This window comes from Acomys minous (genome assembly GCF_964271855.1).
Source record: "Acomys minous genome assembly, chromosome: 14".
Taxonomy (NCBI): Eukaryota; Metazoa; Chordata; class Mammalia; order Rodentia; family Muridae; genus Acomys; species Acomys minous.
Genome location: NC_140496.1, coordinates 34,175,062 through 34,194,133, shown reverse-complemented (window position 1 = coordinate 34,194,133; position 19,072 = coordinate 34,175,062). Strand labels below are relative to the sequence as shown.

At 41.7% G+C, this 19,072-nt stretch overlaps 1 protein-coding gene across 1 annotated transcript in view; it reads right to left on the bottom strand.

The window, feature by feature from the left end:
- Positions 1 to 535: 535 nt before the first annotated feature.
- LOC311583833 (uncharacterized protein) overlaps positions 536 to 19,072 on the bottom strand; it is a 122,581-nt gene continuing 104,044 nt past the window's right edge. The window contains exons 2-4 of the mRNA XM_084757750.1: positions 3,753 to 3,879; positions 3,484 to 3,544; positions 536 to 2,170 (exon numbers count right to left, since the gene is read on the bottom strand). Coding sequence (XP_084613876.1) covers positions 871 to 2,170; positions 3,484 to 3,544; positions 3,753 to 3,879 — 1,488 coding nt within the window. The 3' untranslated portion in view covers positions 536 to 870. The remainder of the gene's footprint in view (positions 2,171 to 3,483; positions 3,545 to 3,752; positions 3,880 to 19,072) is intronic.

Genomic DNA, 19,072 nt, shown 5'->3' with positions numbered 1-19,072 from the left:
CCGGGCGAGAGGGCACACGCCTTTATTCCCAGCACTCGAGAGGCAGAGGCAAGTGGATCACTGTGAGTTCGAGGCCAGCCTGGACTACAAAGTGAGTCCAGGACAGTCAAGGCTACACAGAGAACCCTGTCTCGAAAAACCAAAAAAAAAAAATAATAATAACAAATAAAGGGTCACTTTAAGAAGGTAATTCCGCCAGAGGAATAGAGCCCTGAGAGTGTAAACAAGTGAGCAATATAACAACAAATCCCAACCAATCCATTCATAGTACTAAATATACAAGGTCAGCATGCTCTTTTTTTTAACACATTATTGTTTATAATAGTTCAAACACAATCCGTACCATGCACAACTTCAAATATATAACAAATGTTTTTATTTTGAGACACAGGATATTTGTTTATGAATTATAAGACCTATATACAATGAAAGACACACCTACACAATCAAGTATCTTAATATGCTTTTTAAATGCAATGACCATATTCAGAGTTTTCTGAATTATGATGTGCAAAGTTCGTACCATACTGGATACATTCACTGGATTCCTCTCCAGTATGTGTTCTCTCATGCCTTTGAAGACTACTGTGACATAAAAAGGCTTTAACCACATTGGTTACATGCATAGGGTTTCTCTCCAGTGTGTATTATCTTATGCATTTGAAGATAATGGTGCTGTGCAAATGCTTTACCACATTGCTTACGTTCATAGGATTTCTCTCCGGTATGTGTTCTTTTATGAATTTGAAGATGACTGTGCTGTGCAAAGGCTTTACCACATTGCTTACATTCATAGGGTTTCTCTCCACTGTGTGTTCTTTTATGCATTTGGAGATGACTGTGACATATAAAGGCTTTACCATATTGATTTTATTCATAGGGTTTCTCTCCAATATGTGTTCTTTCATGACTTTGAAGACCACTATGCTCTGCAAAGGCTTTAACACACTGCTTACATTCATAGGGTTTCTCTCCACTGTGTGTTCTTTTATGTTTTTTAAGACTACTATGATCTACAAAGGTTTTACCATATTGCTTACATTCATAGAGTTTCTCTCCAGTATGTGTTCTTTCATGAGTTTGAAGATAACTGTACACTGCAAAGGCTTTACCACATTGCTTACATTCATAGGGTTTCTCTCCACTGTGTGTTCTTTTATGTATTTGAAGACTACTGTAGTGTGTAAAGGCTTTACCACATTGCTTACATTCATAGGGTTTCTCTCCAGTATGTGTTCTTTCATGACTTTGAAGACCACTTTGCTGTGCAAAGGCTTTAACACACTGCTTACATTCATAGGGTTTCTCTCCAGTATGTGTTCTTTCATGGTTTTGAAGATGACTGTACTGTGCAAAAGCTTTACCACATTGCTTACATTCATAGGGTTTCTCTCCACTGTGTGTTCTTTTATGTTTTTTAAGACTACTGTGATCTACAAAGGCTTTACCACATTGCTTACATTCATAGAGTTTCTCTCCAGTATGTGTTCTTTCATGAGTTTGAAGATAACTGTACACTGTTAAGGCTTTACCACATTGTTTACATTCATAGGGTTTCTCTCCACTGTGTGTTCTTTTATGCATTTGAAGACTACTGTAGTGTGTAAAGGCTTTACCACATTGCTTACATTCATAGGGTTTCTCTCCAGTATGTGTTCTTTCATGACTTTGAAGACCACTTTGCTGTGCAAAGGTTTTACCACACTGCTTACATTCATAGGGTTTCTCTCCAGTATGTGTTCTTTCATGGTTTTGAAGATGACTGTACTGTGCAAAAGCTTTACCACACTGCTTACATTCATAGGGTTTCTCTCCAGTATGTGTTCTTTCATGACTTTGAAGACCACTTTGCTGTGCAAAGGTTTTACCACACTGCTTACATTCATAGGGTTTCTCTCCAGTATGTGTTCTTTCATGGTTTTGAAGATGACTGTACTGTGCAAAAGCTTTACCACACTGCTTACATTCATAGGGTTTCTCTCCACTGTGTGTTCTTTTATGTGTTTGGAGATTACTATGCTGGGCAAAGGCTTTACCACATTGGTTACATTCAAAGGATTTCTCTGGCATATGAACTCTTTCATGTCTTTGTGGATGACTGTGATATGCAAAGGCTTTATCACATACAGGATATTCAAAGGGTTTTTCCCCTGTTTGATTTCTCTCTTTCCTGCAAAGATAATTGACACATGTGAAAATTTAGCACATTCATTACACAGACGAATCATTTTATCTGTATGAGTTAAGTTTACACTTTGGTCTAATGATAAAGAGGAATCAGATCTTATCACTTTGTTTACATTTCTGGTGCTCCCCTTCTTTGAAGGTTGTTTTGAGTCTTTAAGATAACTATAATGATTAGAGCATTTATTACATGGTTTATATTTGTAGCATCTTTTTTCTATAGGTTTTCATATACTTAAAGAAAAGACGAAGAACTCAGAGCTTTACCACACTGATTCCATTCATAAAATTCCCTAAGGTGTGAGTCATACATTTACAAGGTGAACCAGAACAAAAAGAATCTCCACATTCCTAGTACTCATAGGGATTTGCTGCATCGTGAGTCTCTGGATGGTTCCAATGAAGTTGGAAAACCAGTGAACTGAAAACTTGCATCACATTCAGAAAATCTGCTCAAAAGTGGGGACTACAACATATCTTCTCTTTGTTCTGGGCCACAGAGGTACAGCGCTTCTTTCAATATCGCTGTGCTCACATGGCCTGTATCCATTGTGACATAAGATATAGCTATTAAAAGAAGAATAACAAGTGAAAGGGCTCCACATTGCAGTCACACACTTTGATGCTTGTTCCTCATAGACATGTGGTGTAAGGATTAAGGTTTCTCCACAACAACCTTCTTGACTCTCACAAACTGTCCCCTCACTAAACTGCTTTACTATGGACTATGTGCTTATTAGAAAGTTTTGAACATATACTTATCGCTTATCCCATAGGTGTACCTTCTGTGCACATTGAGATACATGCTACACGTATAACACGCTATGACACTAAGGGAGCCAGCTGTGGTGGCACACACCTTTAATCCCAGGCCTCGGGAGGCAGAGGCAGGCAGAGTGCTGTGAGTTCCAGGCTAGCTTGGTCTACAAAGTGAGTCTAGGATAGTCAAGGTTACACAGAGAAATCCTGTCTCAAAAAGGAAAACAATATAGCCGGGCATGGTGGCACATGCCTTTAATCCCAGCACTCAGGAGGCAGAGGCAGGGGGATCGCTGTGAATTCAAGGCCAGCCTTGTCTACAAAGTGAGTCCAGGACAGCCAAGGCTACACAGAGGAACCCTGTCTCAAAAAAACCAAAAACCAAACAGAAACCAAACAAAATAAGACATTGAGGGACATTGTTTTGTGAGAATGTATTCATCCCCAATACATATAAAGCAGTACTTTCCTTTAAAATATGCAGGACATGTCAAATTTTCTTGGGAGGCATATTGATATCAGCTTGCACATGAGAATTACCTTTCATATCTTCTAGATATTAGACAATGTTCTTCAATAGTGTGGGCTTCCCAATTGTATCCTAAAACAAGGTAACAGAAAATATATGATATCTCTTTGGAAATTAGGCCAAACTTATGATACTATCTTCAGTGAATCTTAGAACCATGCCTGATTTAATCACCTCATCCCTCCTCAGTTTCAATTCAAATTACAAAACAGCACCAATACTAAAGAAACAGTTGCCTTGTATTTTACAATTTGAAATAAATTTTGTGTCATAGTCTTACCTATAGTGTTCAGATTCCAATAGGTCTCCAGCATCACATCTTTGTAGAGATTCTTCTGGGAAGGATCCAGCAAAGCCCACTCTTCCCGAGTGAAGTTCACATGCACATCACTCAAGTTCACTGCACCCTAAAATATCCCATACATGTGTACAACAGGAAGCACGATAGTGACCATACTATAAATATGTTATTCACTGACGTAATTCATATCATTCTGGGCTTCTTACACTTATTTTGTGACACAGAAGTTCGAAAGTAATCACCAAGTCACATTAGGTGACTTAGGTCACCTAGGAAAGTGAATACAGTTCTCCTCTATCCTTCCTGAACTCTTTGCCTAGGATATAGCCTTTTAAGAGAAAGGCAATTAACACCTAAGGAAAGAGAGAGAGAAAGAGAGAGACAGAGACAGAGACAGACATGAGAATCATCAACCATACTGAGCCCACATCAGGGAAACTGCATGAAATATTACTGAAGACAAAAAAAAAAAGGATTAGCTGGTTGTACTGGCTCATCCCTCTAATAAGAGTGCTCAGGAGGCAGAGGCAGGTGCATCTCATTGAGTTGGATGACAGACTGGTCTATGCCATGAGTTCAGGGACACACAGAGGTAGTTATTAAGACCTTGACTCCTCTACAAAAATCAAGGAACAAAACAGAAAGACCCCAGAGGACTTTACTGAAGTTCCTACAAAGAATTGCACACTCACTCTAGTTCTGTTTTCATCTTACAGAATCCTGAAGTACCCAGCTTAAACTGTAACATTGGTAAGATCGTACTAACAGGAAATGCATGTTACACATGGACAGATTTTTGGGAACCAGCCAAAGAAACTAATTCTCAGTACTCTCATTTTTGTTTTCAGACTCTAACTATAAGGATGAGGGGCCTAGAGCATCTCCATGCCGCCCTCATTCTGTTGGAAACCCCCTACTGTAGAGTCCCCCTAGTTACAAGAAAAACGTTTCTAGGCCCAAACACTTAAGATAAAAATTGCTGCATTGTGAATACAGCCTTCAAGAGAAAGCTCACTTCCCTTCCCATGTGTTCCCTCCCTACTATAGCTTCTGCCTACATCCTGACCAAGCCTGGTACTCAAGGACAACTTCTCCATCTCATTGGCAGGGCCAATCAGGTTTATGTTCCCAGGTCCAGAAGGCCACTCCAATCCTGATTGATGGAAAATTCCACCTCTCAACCTTTGAGTCAAAATACGATTGGCCAATGTACTGGCTCCTCTTCCTTCACCTTTTTGCTTCCATCATTTAAAAATATTGTACAGTCCCTGTTCAAGGATGCAGTTAAGATCCCAATGTGGCTGCCTCCCTGTGCTCAGGAAATAAAGGTTTCATTTTCAGTTGCTCTATCTAAAGTGAGTTTTCTTAGCTTCCACCCCAAACACAACAAGAAGAAAATATTAACAATATAAATGTAGATTTCATTTTTGTTCTTTCTGTTTTTTCCCTTTGGTTTTTTTTTTTTTTGAAGACAGGTATTTTCTGTGTAGCCTTGACTGTCTTTTTCCTTATTAGACCAGGATGGCCTAAAACTCACAGCAATCCACCTGCCTCTGCCTCCTTGAGGGCTGGGATTAAAGGTGTGCTCCACCACACCTAGGTGCAAGGGTTGGTCTTAAATGAGTAACAGGGGAAGGAGAGATGTCCCAGTAGTTCAGAGATCTTGATGATCTTGCAAATAATTAGCTTCAATGGCCAGTACGTACATGGCTGCTCACAACTACCCAGTATTCCAAGTTCACGAGTTCTGAGGCCACCTACTGACTACTGTGAAGTCCCGGCACACATGGGGTGCGCTGTAAACATGTTTTGGTTTTGATTCCAAGTGTGGGATGAGAAACTAACTTGTGTGTGGGTGTTTGCTGTTTGTCTGTTAGAAACAGAACTGCCTCATGTGGGGAAATGTTCTTTGCCATTTGAACTAGATCCTGTATGGTCTATGGGATATTAAATATAGTCCAAAATATGAAAGATCAATCCCTTTTGCATCGTTTTATATTGCCTGGCTGCTCAGAGTTGCTCCTGCTTTGAGATGCTCTGAGAGATACAGTCCTGGGAACCCTTCCAGGTTTCCACTCTTGCCATTGCACTCACGTTTGCTGAACTCTGGGTTTTTTTTTTTTTTTTTTGGTTTTTCAAGACAGAGTCTCTCTGTGTAGCCTTGGCTGTCCTGGACTCACTTTGTAGACCAGGATGGCCTGGAACTCACAGCAATCTGCCTGCCTCTGCCTCCCAAGTGCTGGGATTAAAGGTGTGTGCCACCACGCCCGGCCCGAACTCTGGGTTTTATGTTTAAGGCATCAGCTGAAATCCTGATAACAAAAAGTGGAACCTCCCTCCAAGGAACTGAGTGTAAGAAGGTGACCTCCATAGTCCCTATTAGCCCTTTTCTCTCCTAATGTGAGTTGCTGCGTTGAAAGGGTGTTAGAGGCATTAATGAGCCCCAAATAAAGGAGGCTCTTTAAAAAATTATTAATTTATTATTATGAATACAGTGTTCTGCCTGCATGTACACCTGCAGGACAGAAGAGAGCATTACATCACACTACAGACGGTTGTGAGCCACCCTGTGGGGCTGTAAATAACACACGGCATTTTTAGAAGAGCAGGTGGTACTCTTAACCACTGAGCCATCCCTCCAGCAATAAATCAGGCTTTAAAAAGATCAAAGCCTACAGTTCATATTCATGCTCATAGGCAAATACTCATATTCATCAAAAAATTTCAAGACAAACACAACATGTAGGAAGAATGCAACACACCTGCAATCTAACAACTCAAAAGGCTCAGGTGTATTAATGTCGGGAATACATGCCATCCTGAGAAAGAGAATATATATAATCTGCCAAATTTCAATATACAACATGTGGATGAAGGTCAGCAAACAGCATATGCTTGACAAGTACAAGACCCTATGTTCCAGGCACATCAGCTACTAATATACATGAAAAGAAACCAAAAGCCAGCAAAGTTGGCCTACATCTAATCCCAGCACTCTGGAGAGAGTCAGGTGAACCTCTAAGCTGGAGGCTTGCCAGGTCTATGTATAGAGAAACTTTGTCTTCAAAAACAACAACAACAACAACAACAAACTATCATTACAACAACATTCGGCTAGAAAAATAGCTTAGCACTGAGCAGCAATTGCATCTACTGTATTTTATGTCATTTTGGAATACAGTGTACAATGAATGGTGATGGCTTGAAAAGGAAACTGACTGATCAGTTTCAACCTCAACACAGTAGACAGGAAGACAGGAAGTGGGTTGAGTCCACAGACACTCAAGTCACATCCCCAATAAGGAATCTAGAGAGGGTCCGACTACAATAACCTCCATAAGCTCTTCCCAAAAGCCTCATATCACAAACAAGTGTACAAAGACATCATCCTTTCTGGGAGTGTTTGTGTTTTTATTCCATCTGACTCTTGTCACCTTGGGCTCATGGTCATCCCATGATGAAAATGCATTTAATCAACTTCAATGATCCGAATAGTCTGCAACATCCTGGACACTGTTCAAATGTCCAAAGTCTCTTCTGACTCTCAAGACAATCTCTTGATGGCCACATCTTGTCAATTCAGAAAACAAGCTACAACTTTCTAATCTTCACTGGCAAAGGATAGCCCTTTCCATTCCAAAGAGAGGAATGTGTGCTGAGTGAGGGAAGATAGGACCAAGGTGAGAAACCATGATAGAAGGCAAAGCACAAATCGTCTATCTCTGTCTCACAGACATGCGGCTTCAGTCTCAAAGATGTCCCTATCTCTGAAACTTGTCATACATCTCTCAGATTGGTTATGTCCACTCCCTACATGCATCTCTCCATGGCTGACTTCTCATGGCTCAGTTAACTCAATATCTTGAGGTCTCCAAATACAACCCAGGCTTTCTTATCCTTATGCCTTCAGGCAATGAACTCTCACAGTCTCCTCACTGGGGCTATGACTCTGGAAATAGAGAGCAGGAATAGTGCTGAACTGAAACCACAGAGGAAGAAGCCTCTTCCTTCCAGGAACAGTATAGCATGGGGGGGTGGTCCTGTCAATCTGGCTTCTATATTGGGATGGCTCATACCTTGCTTGGACCACAGTTAAAGCAGGTTTTGTAGGAAGTTCCTACCTGGGACTAGAAATAACTTGGCCTACCCTTCCCTTAATTCAAGATGTCAGAAGATCAAGTGTCACCCTTAGGGCATCTTCTTAGGCTTCCATTCCAGAGCAAGGGCCTGCCCTGGAATGGTGACAACCTCCTTGAAAGTTCCTGGCTCGGTTTCAGCATTGGACTGCATCTGATACTACCTACTGCTGTTCTTTCCCTACAAACCACAGACATGTGTTTATTTCTACACGATTTGTTACTTTTTTACATTGTGGTCCTTAATGAGCCAGTAGTAAAAATCATCCAAAGAGTCAATATTCCATCTAGGAATTAAGTCCATTATTTAAAAATTCTGCCTTACTCACTTTCTCAGGGCAGGAGAACATTAACAACAAGTTTGGACCAAAATATCACACAAATGACCACTAGCTGAAGAATTATGGAGTCTATTTTCTACTGAAATCCTCTGGCCTGGACTTCCTCTGTCTGCATTGCTCTCAACACTCCTGATTGTCCACGTCCTACAAGAACAGCTGATTAAACTCTGTATACACATTTCTATGCCTTTGCCATCTCAAGTCCTGATGTTTTCCATATTCCTCCAAAAGAGGCCATCACCAGGTTCTGTCCGGCAGCAGCATCACTATTTGTGTACCACTTTTTTTTTAAATAACTTGCTACTCTGCTGCTGTGATTGAATCTTCTAACCTAAAGAAACTCAGGTAGCAAACGAGTTTTTTGGATGGTTCTGTCCAATCACAGCCCATTGTTTCGGGAGCTTAGGATACAAACTCATGCAAAAAGAAATGAAGTAAATAACTATGGGCAAACATGGCATCCTAGCTTTCTCTCTTGCTTCGCCTCTGTCCCATGCTCAGCCAGCTCCCTTATCCAGCCCACGCCCACTTGCTTAGGGACATTGCCATTCTCATTGGAAGAGCCTTGCCACATCAATTGTGTTGGTGAATCAATACAATTCTTGACTGACAGAGCAACCAGCAATTCTGGTAAGGGCACCCCCTCAGCTGATGACTATAGACACTGAAATGTTCTGAAATGAACCTAATTAGGACACACAGCAATAATATATCAGAATGTTTTTTAAAACCTCAAAAAATGTGTTAACCATGTCAATTTTACTACCAATCCAGCAAGCATTGATTATTGCAAAAACTAGAAAACACAGATGTGCCACAAAAAGAGCAAAGGGAGGCTCTAAGATCAAGAAGAGAAAACTAAAACTGTTTCTCCACAGATATTCTTTAAACCAACAAAAACTCAGGGAACTCATAACATAATATAGTAAATCTTCAGAAGACAAAGATAAGTGAAGGTACAAAGGAACTTTGATTCCCCAGATGCAATTGTGAGGCTTCCTCCCTCTGTTTGTTAACCTAGGCCAACTATGTTTCCTGAGTCTTCCTGCTGAATAAGCTCACCTGAAGGGACCACATCAAGAGCAGTCAGACTCCATTTTGTGACAAGCAGCTACACTTCCTTGTTAGCACACAGACCTCTACCCTGGTCTGAGAGAATTCCCTGGACAAAGTCAGGCTCACCAAGAACTACTGATCACAAATAATGTTCCTACTCTAGGAAAAGTGTTTGTGCCTTCAGTGCTGGGAGAATTCTCTGTATCGGGTCAGGTTGACCACAAACTATGTTTATGTTCAGCACACTCTGAGGCCTTGCTAATCCAGAGACATTCCCCAGCCCCTGCTCCCAAGACCAACCCCAGGAACTGCATAGAGGAGGAAAGAGAGGTAGATTTGCAGCAGGGAAAACTGAACAGGTGCTGAAGGGCTCATTAAGGAAAACCAACCATTGGTTGAACAACTAGCTAGAGGAACTAGTTGTTGAGATGGTGAGGAACAGAGGAAAAGGAAATACTCAGCCATAAGCGGTAGAAGTTCAAGGTCTTGAAGCCCAGGAGAACTTTTTTTTTTTTTTTGGCTCTCTATCTGTCTCCATCTCTGTCTCGTTTGCTGTCTGTCTGACTTCTCTCTCCTTGCTTTGTGTCCTGCTAACTATCTTCTTTCTTGCTGTTACCCATCTACCTATTCCTCTTGCTAGTCCCGTTATATCCCTCTCTCTCGCTGTTCCCCATCTCACTCTATCTTACTCTCTCGTGTCTGTTACTTGCTTGCCCTCTCCTTGGGCTAACCCCAGAATTTTATTGAAATGAAGTCCAATTATTTTGTTGTTACAGATTACATCATGATTTTTTCTCATCATTTAAACTCAGTAGGGTGATTGAAAATCAACAGAGTAACATGGAAATACAAAAAAGTTCTGTAACCTACAACAAAAATCAATCACTTTTCAAGGAAAGGGTAGCATGACCTGATCTTTATTTTTAAACACCACACAGGAAAGTTTAATCATACATCTCCCCAGGCTACAGCCAATGTGTTTACAAGGTCATAGCATCATCATACCTTGAACTAAATATGATTGAAAGAAACACTTGACCTACTTCCAGTCTCAGACCAACAGCTGTGCTATCCAAGCCTAGGCTAACTGCCAAGGGGTCCTCTGTCGTAAAATATCTGAAAACACGACGATCCAAGCTCCTGTCTAGGGCTCTCACAGCATATTCTAACAAATGTTTCTACAGGAAACAGTACCTAGCCAGGTACTGTTGTGTCAAGGTCCTAACTTTCTTTCCTGCAGTTTCTGCTTGGGTTCTCATAGTCAGAGCAAAAAACTCTATTTTCTTAAGACTTCAGCAAGATGCCGTTTCAACATTCTCTGTGGGAAAAAGTTTTCCATGTATGAAATTTCTAAGGGCTGAGGAATAAAGAGAAAAAAGTTTTAGGAGAAATAGCAGAGTTCTAAACAGTTTTACACTTGGACCATACATAATATTTAGGGACAGTAGTGATCAGCCAGAGATCTTTGGAACTTTGTCAATCAAAGACTCGAGCTGGAGAGATGGCTCAGAGCTTAAGAGCACGGTCTGTTCTTCCAAAGGTCCTGAGTTCAATTCCCAGCAACCACATGGTGGCTCACAACCACCTATAATGAGATCTGGTGCCCTCTTGTGGCAGGCAGGCGCACATGTGAAGAGACTATGTATAAATAATAAATAAATAAATATTTGCTTGGCGTGGTGGAGCACGCCTTTAATCCCAGCACTCGGGAGGCAGAGACAGGAGGACTGCTGTGAGTTTGAGGCCAGCCTGGTCTACAAAGAGAGTCCAGGACAGCAAAGGCTACACAGAGAAACCCTGTCTCAAAAAACCAAAAATAAATAAATAAATAAATTAATTAATTAATTAATAAAAATCAAAGCCTCCACAGTTGTTCTAGATGTCTGGAGATCATGTTGGATTGTTGGAGGCCTCTGGAATTTTGCCAAGAAAAACATTTATGACCTTTCCTTCTGTCTGTGACACCCAGCTCAAACCCTGTCTCAAAAATTAAAAATAAAAAAAAATCAAAGCCTCCATAGTTGTTCTAGATGTCTAAAGATCATGTTAGATTGTTGGAGGCCTCTGGAATTTTGCCAAGAAAAACCTTTATGACCTGTCCTCCTGTCTGTGACACCTAGCTCCATATGCAGCTGCCCCTGGCCAGGACCAATCAAAGGTTAGTTAGATATGCTTTGTCTAGTTAGTAAAAGGATCTGGAGTCAGAGCCTAACACCCTGTTCCTGTGACAAGTCCCTGACTGAGCTGATTGTGGTAAATAATTGATCCCTGAGAACATGATGGCTCACTATGAAGACATTGTGCATGGGACTAGGTGGGATGCCTCCAGACCTTCCCCACTCCCTGTTACCTGAGACCCAGTTACTTCAGGGTTGCCCTTAGAGATGCATCTTCCTCTTTCCCTGTCCATGCTTCCAGTGATCACCACAAACCATCACCATCTGCCCTTCTCCTCCTACCTCATTTCTTTGCCTGAGCCACTAACTATGGGCACACACACCCTGCTCAACCACAAGCCCTGAAGGACAGAAGACCAGGTCTTAGCTCCAAAGATATCCCACAATTGGGTACCACAGACTCAATTCTCACACCCTGTACAGAATAGCAGGGAAAACTTACTCCCACTTTCCATGTCTCCTGTAGAGAACACAGGCCATACCCAACTGCCTCCTCTCTGTGTCCAAGCCCCTATATGAGCAGACACATTCCTGATGGATCACATTCCATGATTGCCCAAAGCCCAGGTAGGCTGTCTACAGATCTACAACCTTATCTCCTCAGCACAGACCTTGATTTTCACAATTGACCCAAGCACTAGACTGGACACCAGAGGCACCTTCCTCTAGTCCATCCCATCCACACCTCCTGTGGATCGCTAAAGCCATCTCTCCCTGAACTCCTTTTTCCCCAGCATCTAAGAACAGCAAGCATTCTCCATGAACACAGCAGCCAAGCAGGACAATAAAAAGGCCAATACTCAGCCAAGACACTCTCAGAATATCCAGGGAGGAAACAGAAACCTGGAAACAATACTCCCACCTCTCCAAGACAAACCCAGAAATCAACACCTACACCAATAATCACATCAATCTCAGATGCCTAGATACCAGCATATGAGTATAATCAATAACAGCCAGGAATTATGTCACCAACAAGGACAAGCTATCCTATCACAGCAGGTCCTGAATATCCCAACATAGCTGAAGGCACAAGAAAAAGACCTTCATAGATGTCATTAAAGGAAATTAACACATCCCTTGAAGAGATCCTGGAAAACACAATCAAACACCTGGAGAAACACAATAAACCCCTTGAATAAAGCCAAGATACACTAAACAACATTTGAATGAAGACATAAAACTCTTCAAAATCTAAAAATGGAAATAGAAACAATAAAGAAAGCTGAAAATGGGGGAATCCTGGAAATGAAAGTCTTAGGACTACAAGGAAGGACAGTGGCAGGATTCCCTCTCAGATTGTATATGGAGAGACGAATCTCACACTGATGATACAATAGAGAAAAATGGATACATCATTAAAAAATAAAAAAGGATAAAACCTAGGTTTCCTAGCACAAAACATCCAGGGACTCTGCAATCTTATCAGAAGACCAAAACTATGACTAATTACAATAGATGAAGGAGTAGAATACCACCTCAGAAGTCAAGAAAATATTTTCAACAAATCCATGAAAAGAAAAATTTCCTAACTTAAAGAAGATGTCTCTCAAGGTACAAGAAGTATGCAAAATAACAAATAGATTGGTGAAGAAAAGAAAGTCCCCTTGCCATATAATAATAAAAACACTAGACATGAGAAAGAATATGAAAAGCTGCAACAGAAATTAAAACACAACAACAAAGTAACATATACAGGCTGACTTATTAGAATGGCATCTGTCTCTCAATGCAGACTCTAAAAGCAGAAGAGCTTGGACACATGTGCTGCAGGCTTTAAGAAACTACAGATGACAACCCGGATTACTATACAAGAAAAGTTTCAATCACCATAAATGGATAAAATAAGATATTATCAGATAAAGTCAAATTTTAACAAAATTTATCTACAAATATTGCTTTACACAAGGTGCAAGAAGGAAAAATCCAACTCGAGGTTAACTACACCCATGAAGACACAGGACATAAATAACCTCACATGAGCCAAACCAAAAGAACAGAAGGTGTACATACATGACATACACTTGGGCCATGCATATAGACACACACCCCACAACCACCACCACCAACAAAACACTACGGATTAATAATCATTTTTCATTGATATCTGTCAATATCATGACTTCAACTTACCAATAAAAAGACTCCAGCTACCAGAATGGATGCTAAAACAGAATACGTTCTTCTACTGCCTACAACAAATACAGTTCAACAGCAAGGACAGACATCGCCTCAAGGCAAAGGGCGGCAAAAAGAGACTCTGAGCAAATGGACCTAAGAATCAAGCTGGTAATGCCAGTTTAATATCTAGAAAATACACTTCAAACAAAAATTCATCAAGGGATAGGGAAGGACACTGTATATTCATCAAAGAAAAGTCTACCACGATATCTTTTACATTCTTAACATCTATGCGCCAATACCAGAGCACCCAACATAGTAAAAGAAAGTGCAGCTTAAATCACCATAGACCTTCATGCACTAATAGTGGGACACTTCAGTATCTCTCTCTTACCAAGAAACGGGTCCTTTAGGAAAAAACAAAACAAAACAGAGAACTAACCCAGGTAACCAATGTTAAAAGCTAAAACAGCCAAACTGATATTTACAGACCATTCCACCCAAACACAAAAGAATATACCCCCTTCTCAGCAACTCACGCAACTTTCTCCAAAATTAATTATACTCAAACACAGCACAAGTCTCAACAGATACAAAGAAGTTGTCCTGACCCTTGCAAACTATTAGATCACCAAGGATTAAAGGGGCACCCCATCACCAACAGACACAAGAGAAAGCTTAGAAACTCATGGAAACTGAACAACTCTCCACAGAATGAAAAAAGGGTGAAGATGTCAGTATGCAGGGTGTGGTGGTGCATGCCTGCAATTTCAGCACTCTGGGAGGCAGAGGCAGGAGCTCCAGGCTAGCCTGGTCTACAAAGTGAGTCCAGGACAGCTAGGACTGAAGAGAGGGAGTCTGTCTCGAAAAAAGAAAATAAAGAAAAAGAAAAAAGAAGAACTACAGTGTTGGTAAAAAGACAGCAATGGAGCCACCCTTAGAGGCACTGATGACCATGGGAAAACGGAAAATACAAAGCCGCCCAGGAAGCATGTCTTCTGAAACATGCCAGCACCAGCAGGCAGGATTCAGGTCTATTAAACCACGTGGGCACCCTGTGTGCATGCGTGTGTACTTTCTGCTCATGACCTAGGTAGATCTGTAAGGATTTTACTCCCACCTCTTCCACACACACCTGTACACCTGCACATGGTCAGACACTTTCTGCACATGCGCTAAGTAGACTTGTAGAAGGAATTCCTCCCATTCCCCAAGCAATTTCCTTCTCTAGTCTGTCTCCAAAGACTGTCTCTGTATTCCTTTCCCATTCGAAAAAAAAAAATTCTAGTATGGATCTGCCGCATGGCGTGATCTCTTTTTCAGCGTACAGCCCGGCTGCACACATGCTAACATAACAGAACACAGCTGTATTAGTGAAGGTTCTCTACATGAACAGAACTGTATAATGAAACTACATATATAGAAAGTGAGGGGAAAAAAAGAAAGTGGATATAAGGGCGTCGCAGTGGTGGCACTAGCCGTTAATCCCAGCAATTGCAAGGCAGAGGCAGGCAGATCTATGTGAGTTCGAGGCCAGCCTGGGCTACACAGTGAGTTCCAGGACAGCCAGAGCTGGTACACAGAGAAACCATGTCTCTCAAAACAAAACAAAACAAACAAACAAAGAAATCAAAAAGTGGATTTAAGCCTGGCTGTGCTGCCACATGCCTATAAGCACTGCACTCAGGAGGTAGAGGCAGATAGATCCTTGAGTTCAAGGCCAGCCTGGTCTACAGTGTGTCTTCAGAGTAGCTAACAGCCGGCCCAAGGTTAACAAGTTCTGCAGGCTGTACACACTTGCTAGATTTGCTAAGAGGATGGAAAGAAGTAAAGTAACTAAGAGAGGACTTGCTTGCCCGTGAGGATTAATGGTTGCTACAGGAGCATCGGGAGGGAAATAACCTCAGTGCCTGTCTTTTTATCTGATCATATGACCTCATCTGAAGCTCTCTGGGATGGAGGCACGGCCAATTTCCAAACTATGATTCTGCAGTGAGTGAGACAGACCAGTGTGTGGGCGCCCAGAGAGGAATGTCATGTATAGGACACATAGTTTTATCATAAATGCCCTCAAGCCTGGAAAATGGAGGGAAAGGCAAACCTGTGTGAACCGTGTTTGTGTGCACTGAAGTGCAGCTGAAGGACCGAGGCAAGAATGAGGACCAGAGAAAGAGGGCAAAGCTCTCCATGTTAATCCTTTCTTCAAAGCTCCCTCCTCAGGCTCCTCTCCAGGGAGGACCCAGAACTACAAAGAAACTGCAGGAATTAGCAAGCTGACACCCACTCCAGTGTTGGCTGTGAGACACAGGGAGGTCCCCTGGTCAAGTCCAGGAATGAGGGTGGCAGATGAGAGGCAGCTATAGACACAGGCTCTCATGTCACCACCCTCTCCCTCCTGCACTAATGCTCTGTTTCCCTGTCATTCATGAAGTAGGGGCTGCTAAACTGAGCTCCCCACCCCCACCCCATACTCTCTGTGCACTGTCTGGGTAAGATAAGAACTCTGAAACCCCCAGTCAGGAGGTGGATCAGGAGTCCAAGGGCAGCTTCACCTTTGAGACCAGCTTACAATGTGAGACTCTGTCTCAAATAAGCAAACAGACAAAAATCCAGAAAGACAGTGCTTTAAAGAAAACGATACTTTATTTACTGAGCCAAATATGAAGAATCAAGTCTCAAATAGTGAACACTGTGGAATAGTGAGTTTCATTGTGGGAGATGCTATGGGAACTTTTTAAAACAGAAGTAGGAGGAGAAGGAGGAGATGGAGGAGGAGAGGAAGAAGGAGGAGGAGTAGGAGGAAGAGAAGAAGCAGAAGAAAAGAAGAAGAAGAAGAAGAAGAAGAAGAAGAAGAAGAAGAAGAAGGAATAGAAGGATGACAGAACAACATCATAGTCAATCCATTTCTTAGTCCATTTGTGGCTCCAGGCTTCACACCATCATCTTATCCTCAGGATAGCCTGCATACCCTTCCCCTGTGTCCCCCCAGTACTGTGGAGCCAAGAGTCAGTGATCAAATTACCAGCACCTGAGCTCTTGTCAGAGCCAGTTTCTCATATGGGGTCTTGATACAGGTCTATACAGCAAGTCACAGGCCAGCCAGGCCCACATAGTCAGACCCTGCCTCAACAACAAAAAGTTAAATAAAAATAATGTGTACACTTGAAAAAACCCAAATAAATTCAGTTTACCATTCAATAGTATTTGCAAATCTCAGAACAGAAGCTATAGACAGAATTATGTCTCTGGAGTAACAGACAACATATTAAACTGAATCACCTTGAAGTGCTGTTCACATAGGGATCTACTCAATGAGTCCTTGTGAAGGAGGTACAGATTGTTCTCACTTACATAATTTAAATGTTACTTAAGGCTACAGAAGTGCTCAGTCTTGGATGTGACTTTGACAAAGGTCTCCTGCATCACGCTGTTGATCATGTGGTAATCACATGTTGATGTCACAGATGCACTTTTCAGTAAGCAGCAAAGACAGTTTTAACCAGCTCCCCTAAGGGGAAAGGAAAGCTAACAAGGAGGATGCCACCATGACCTCCTTTACAAGTACTAAATCCTCAGAAACAAGCATATTGATAGACCATCACTTGTCAGTGGTGGATCCAGCATTCACTCCCAGGGTGCTCAGCTTGAAGAGTGTGAGATGACGCCTCACGGGTTAAAGGACCTGTGTAGAGGCTTTTGTTGACCTCCTATAGTTCTGGGCTCTGAGATGCTCCTTTGGGCCAGAGTGCAAAGCAGAAAAGAGCTGATATACAGGCTAGTCTCTGTGGTACCTCTGCATCCCTCTAGTGGACTTATCCTGAATTGCATGGGGGAGAAGCACAGCTCCTCAGAACTGCATACATATAATGCTATAAGAAGTGGCTTTCTTCAGTTCACCTTATAAAGCTTATTGCAGTCCATGCGTTTATTCATATCACGTGGGTGGGACAACTGCTTGCTTTTCCAGAACACTCATGGAGGTCAGAGGACATCTTGGGTGACTTGATTCTGTTTTTTTGTCCTGTGGGGCTCAGGGATTTCACTGAGGTTTTTTTATTTTCTAGTGATCAGCTCACCAGGATGAGCCATGGCATGTGTCCCCTATTTGATTTTAAATTATCAAGTTATAGTCACCAAATAAATGTGCAGCATTGATAAACCACATATGGTATGGAATTTCTGTAGACCTAGTATTGAATACAGATTGTTGGTAACTGAAAAAAGTAGTGAAAAGCATATTTAAATACCGGGAGTCGCAGCTTTGTTCTCTCTGTCTTGCAGAGTTTAGAGAAAGAGCCGTTCCTCTAACTATTTTTAAAGTCTTTTCTCAAATAACAGCTAATTAATTTGGTTTTCTACAATTAAATAATGAGTGTTATTTAGTTCTTTGATACAGTGTAATTGTTAAAGAAAAAGTTTTGACTCAAACAAACCCTTTATACTTTTCAAAGTGCTTTCAGACTACTGGTACAAAAGATCACAGTGGTTTCACAGTTTTAGTGTCTACAGAGGTTTGTTGTGCTCTCGAACCATACATCTAACCACAAAGAAAAGTACCTGAACCCATGGATTTTTATTTCAGTAGGACAAAAGAACTGTAACCTTAAGGAGAAAGCTCAATGGATCCATACACCATACATAAAGTACTCATTGATTCTGTAACCCCCATCTGCCTTCATGTTTTGACTGACCTCAAAGCCAAAAGCAAATCCTACTGATAAAGGGGAAATCTGAGCTCTTCCTCCAGTGGTTTATGGCCTTGGATCAGTGTGGATAAGAGATCTGACAGTAGACTAAGGGATCCTTCAGCCACCAGGAGGACAACAACACAAGAGTACCAACCCAGAGTCAGATGTCAGGTAATTTCACTTTGCTATCAGAAGGCTGGACCAGAAGTGTCAGCAGGCATCTGAGCAGACGTAACCTAAGTCCTCACTCTGCATGGCAACCTCAACAGCAGCATGGAGCCATTAGCCCTAAGAATCCAGAAGTGAAATGGGGAGATAAAGAGGGAGCCTGTGCTCTCTCTGAAGAGCCAGCAGAGCTTTGGAAGAGGTTGAAACTGGAGCAGAGTGAAATGCAGCTTGGATGTGAAGAATCTGAGAAAGATCAACTATGGAAACCTCAGGAAGAAGATCCAAGACAACTAAAGCAGCAAGTGTGTAAAGACTATCAGGAACTGGGTACGAGGAGGTGAAGTTTGCACATGGGGTGAAAGGTCACTAGTGCCCTAGTACAAGGAAAGTGTTCAGTAACACCACAAGAAAAGTCTCTAATGTTGTTGCAAAACCTTCAGACTGGTGATCAAGTGCACTCTGACCATCACAGAGATCACACAAGCCCTGTGGACACCTACAGGAAGATCAGATCTATACTGCAGTTTCATAGATCAGAAACAACACAATCAAGTGAAAACAGTGCCTGTGCAGGAATAAGGGCAGGATACTAGCCAGTTAAAAGTGAAAAGA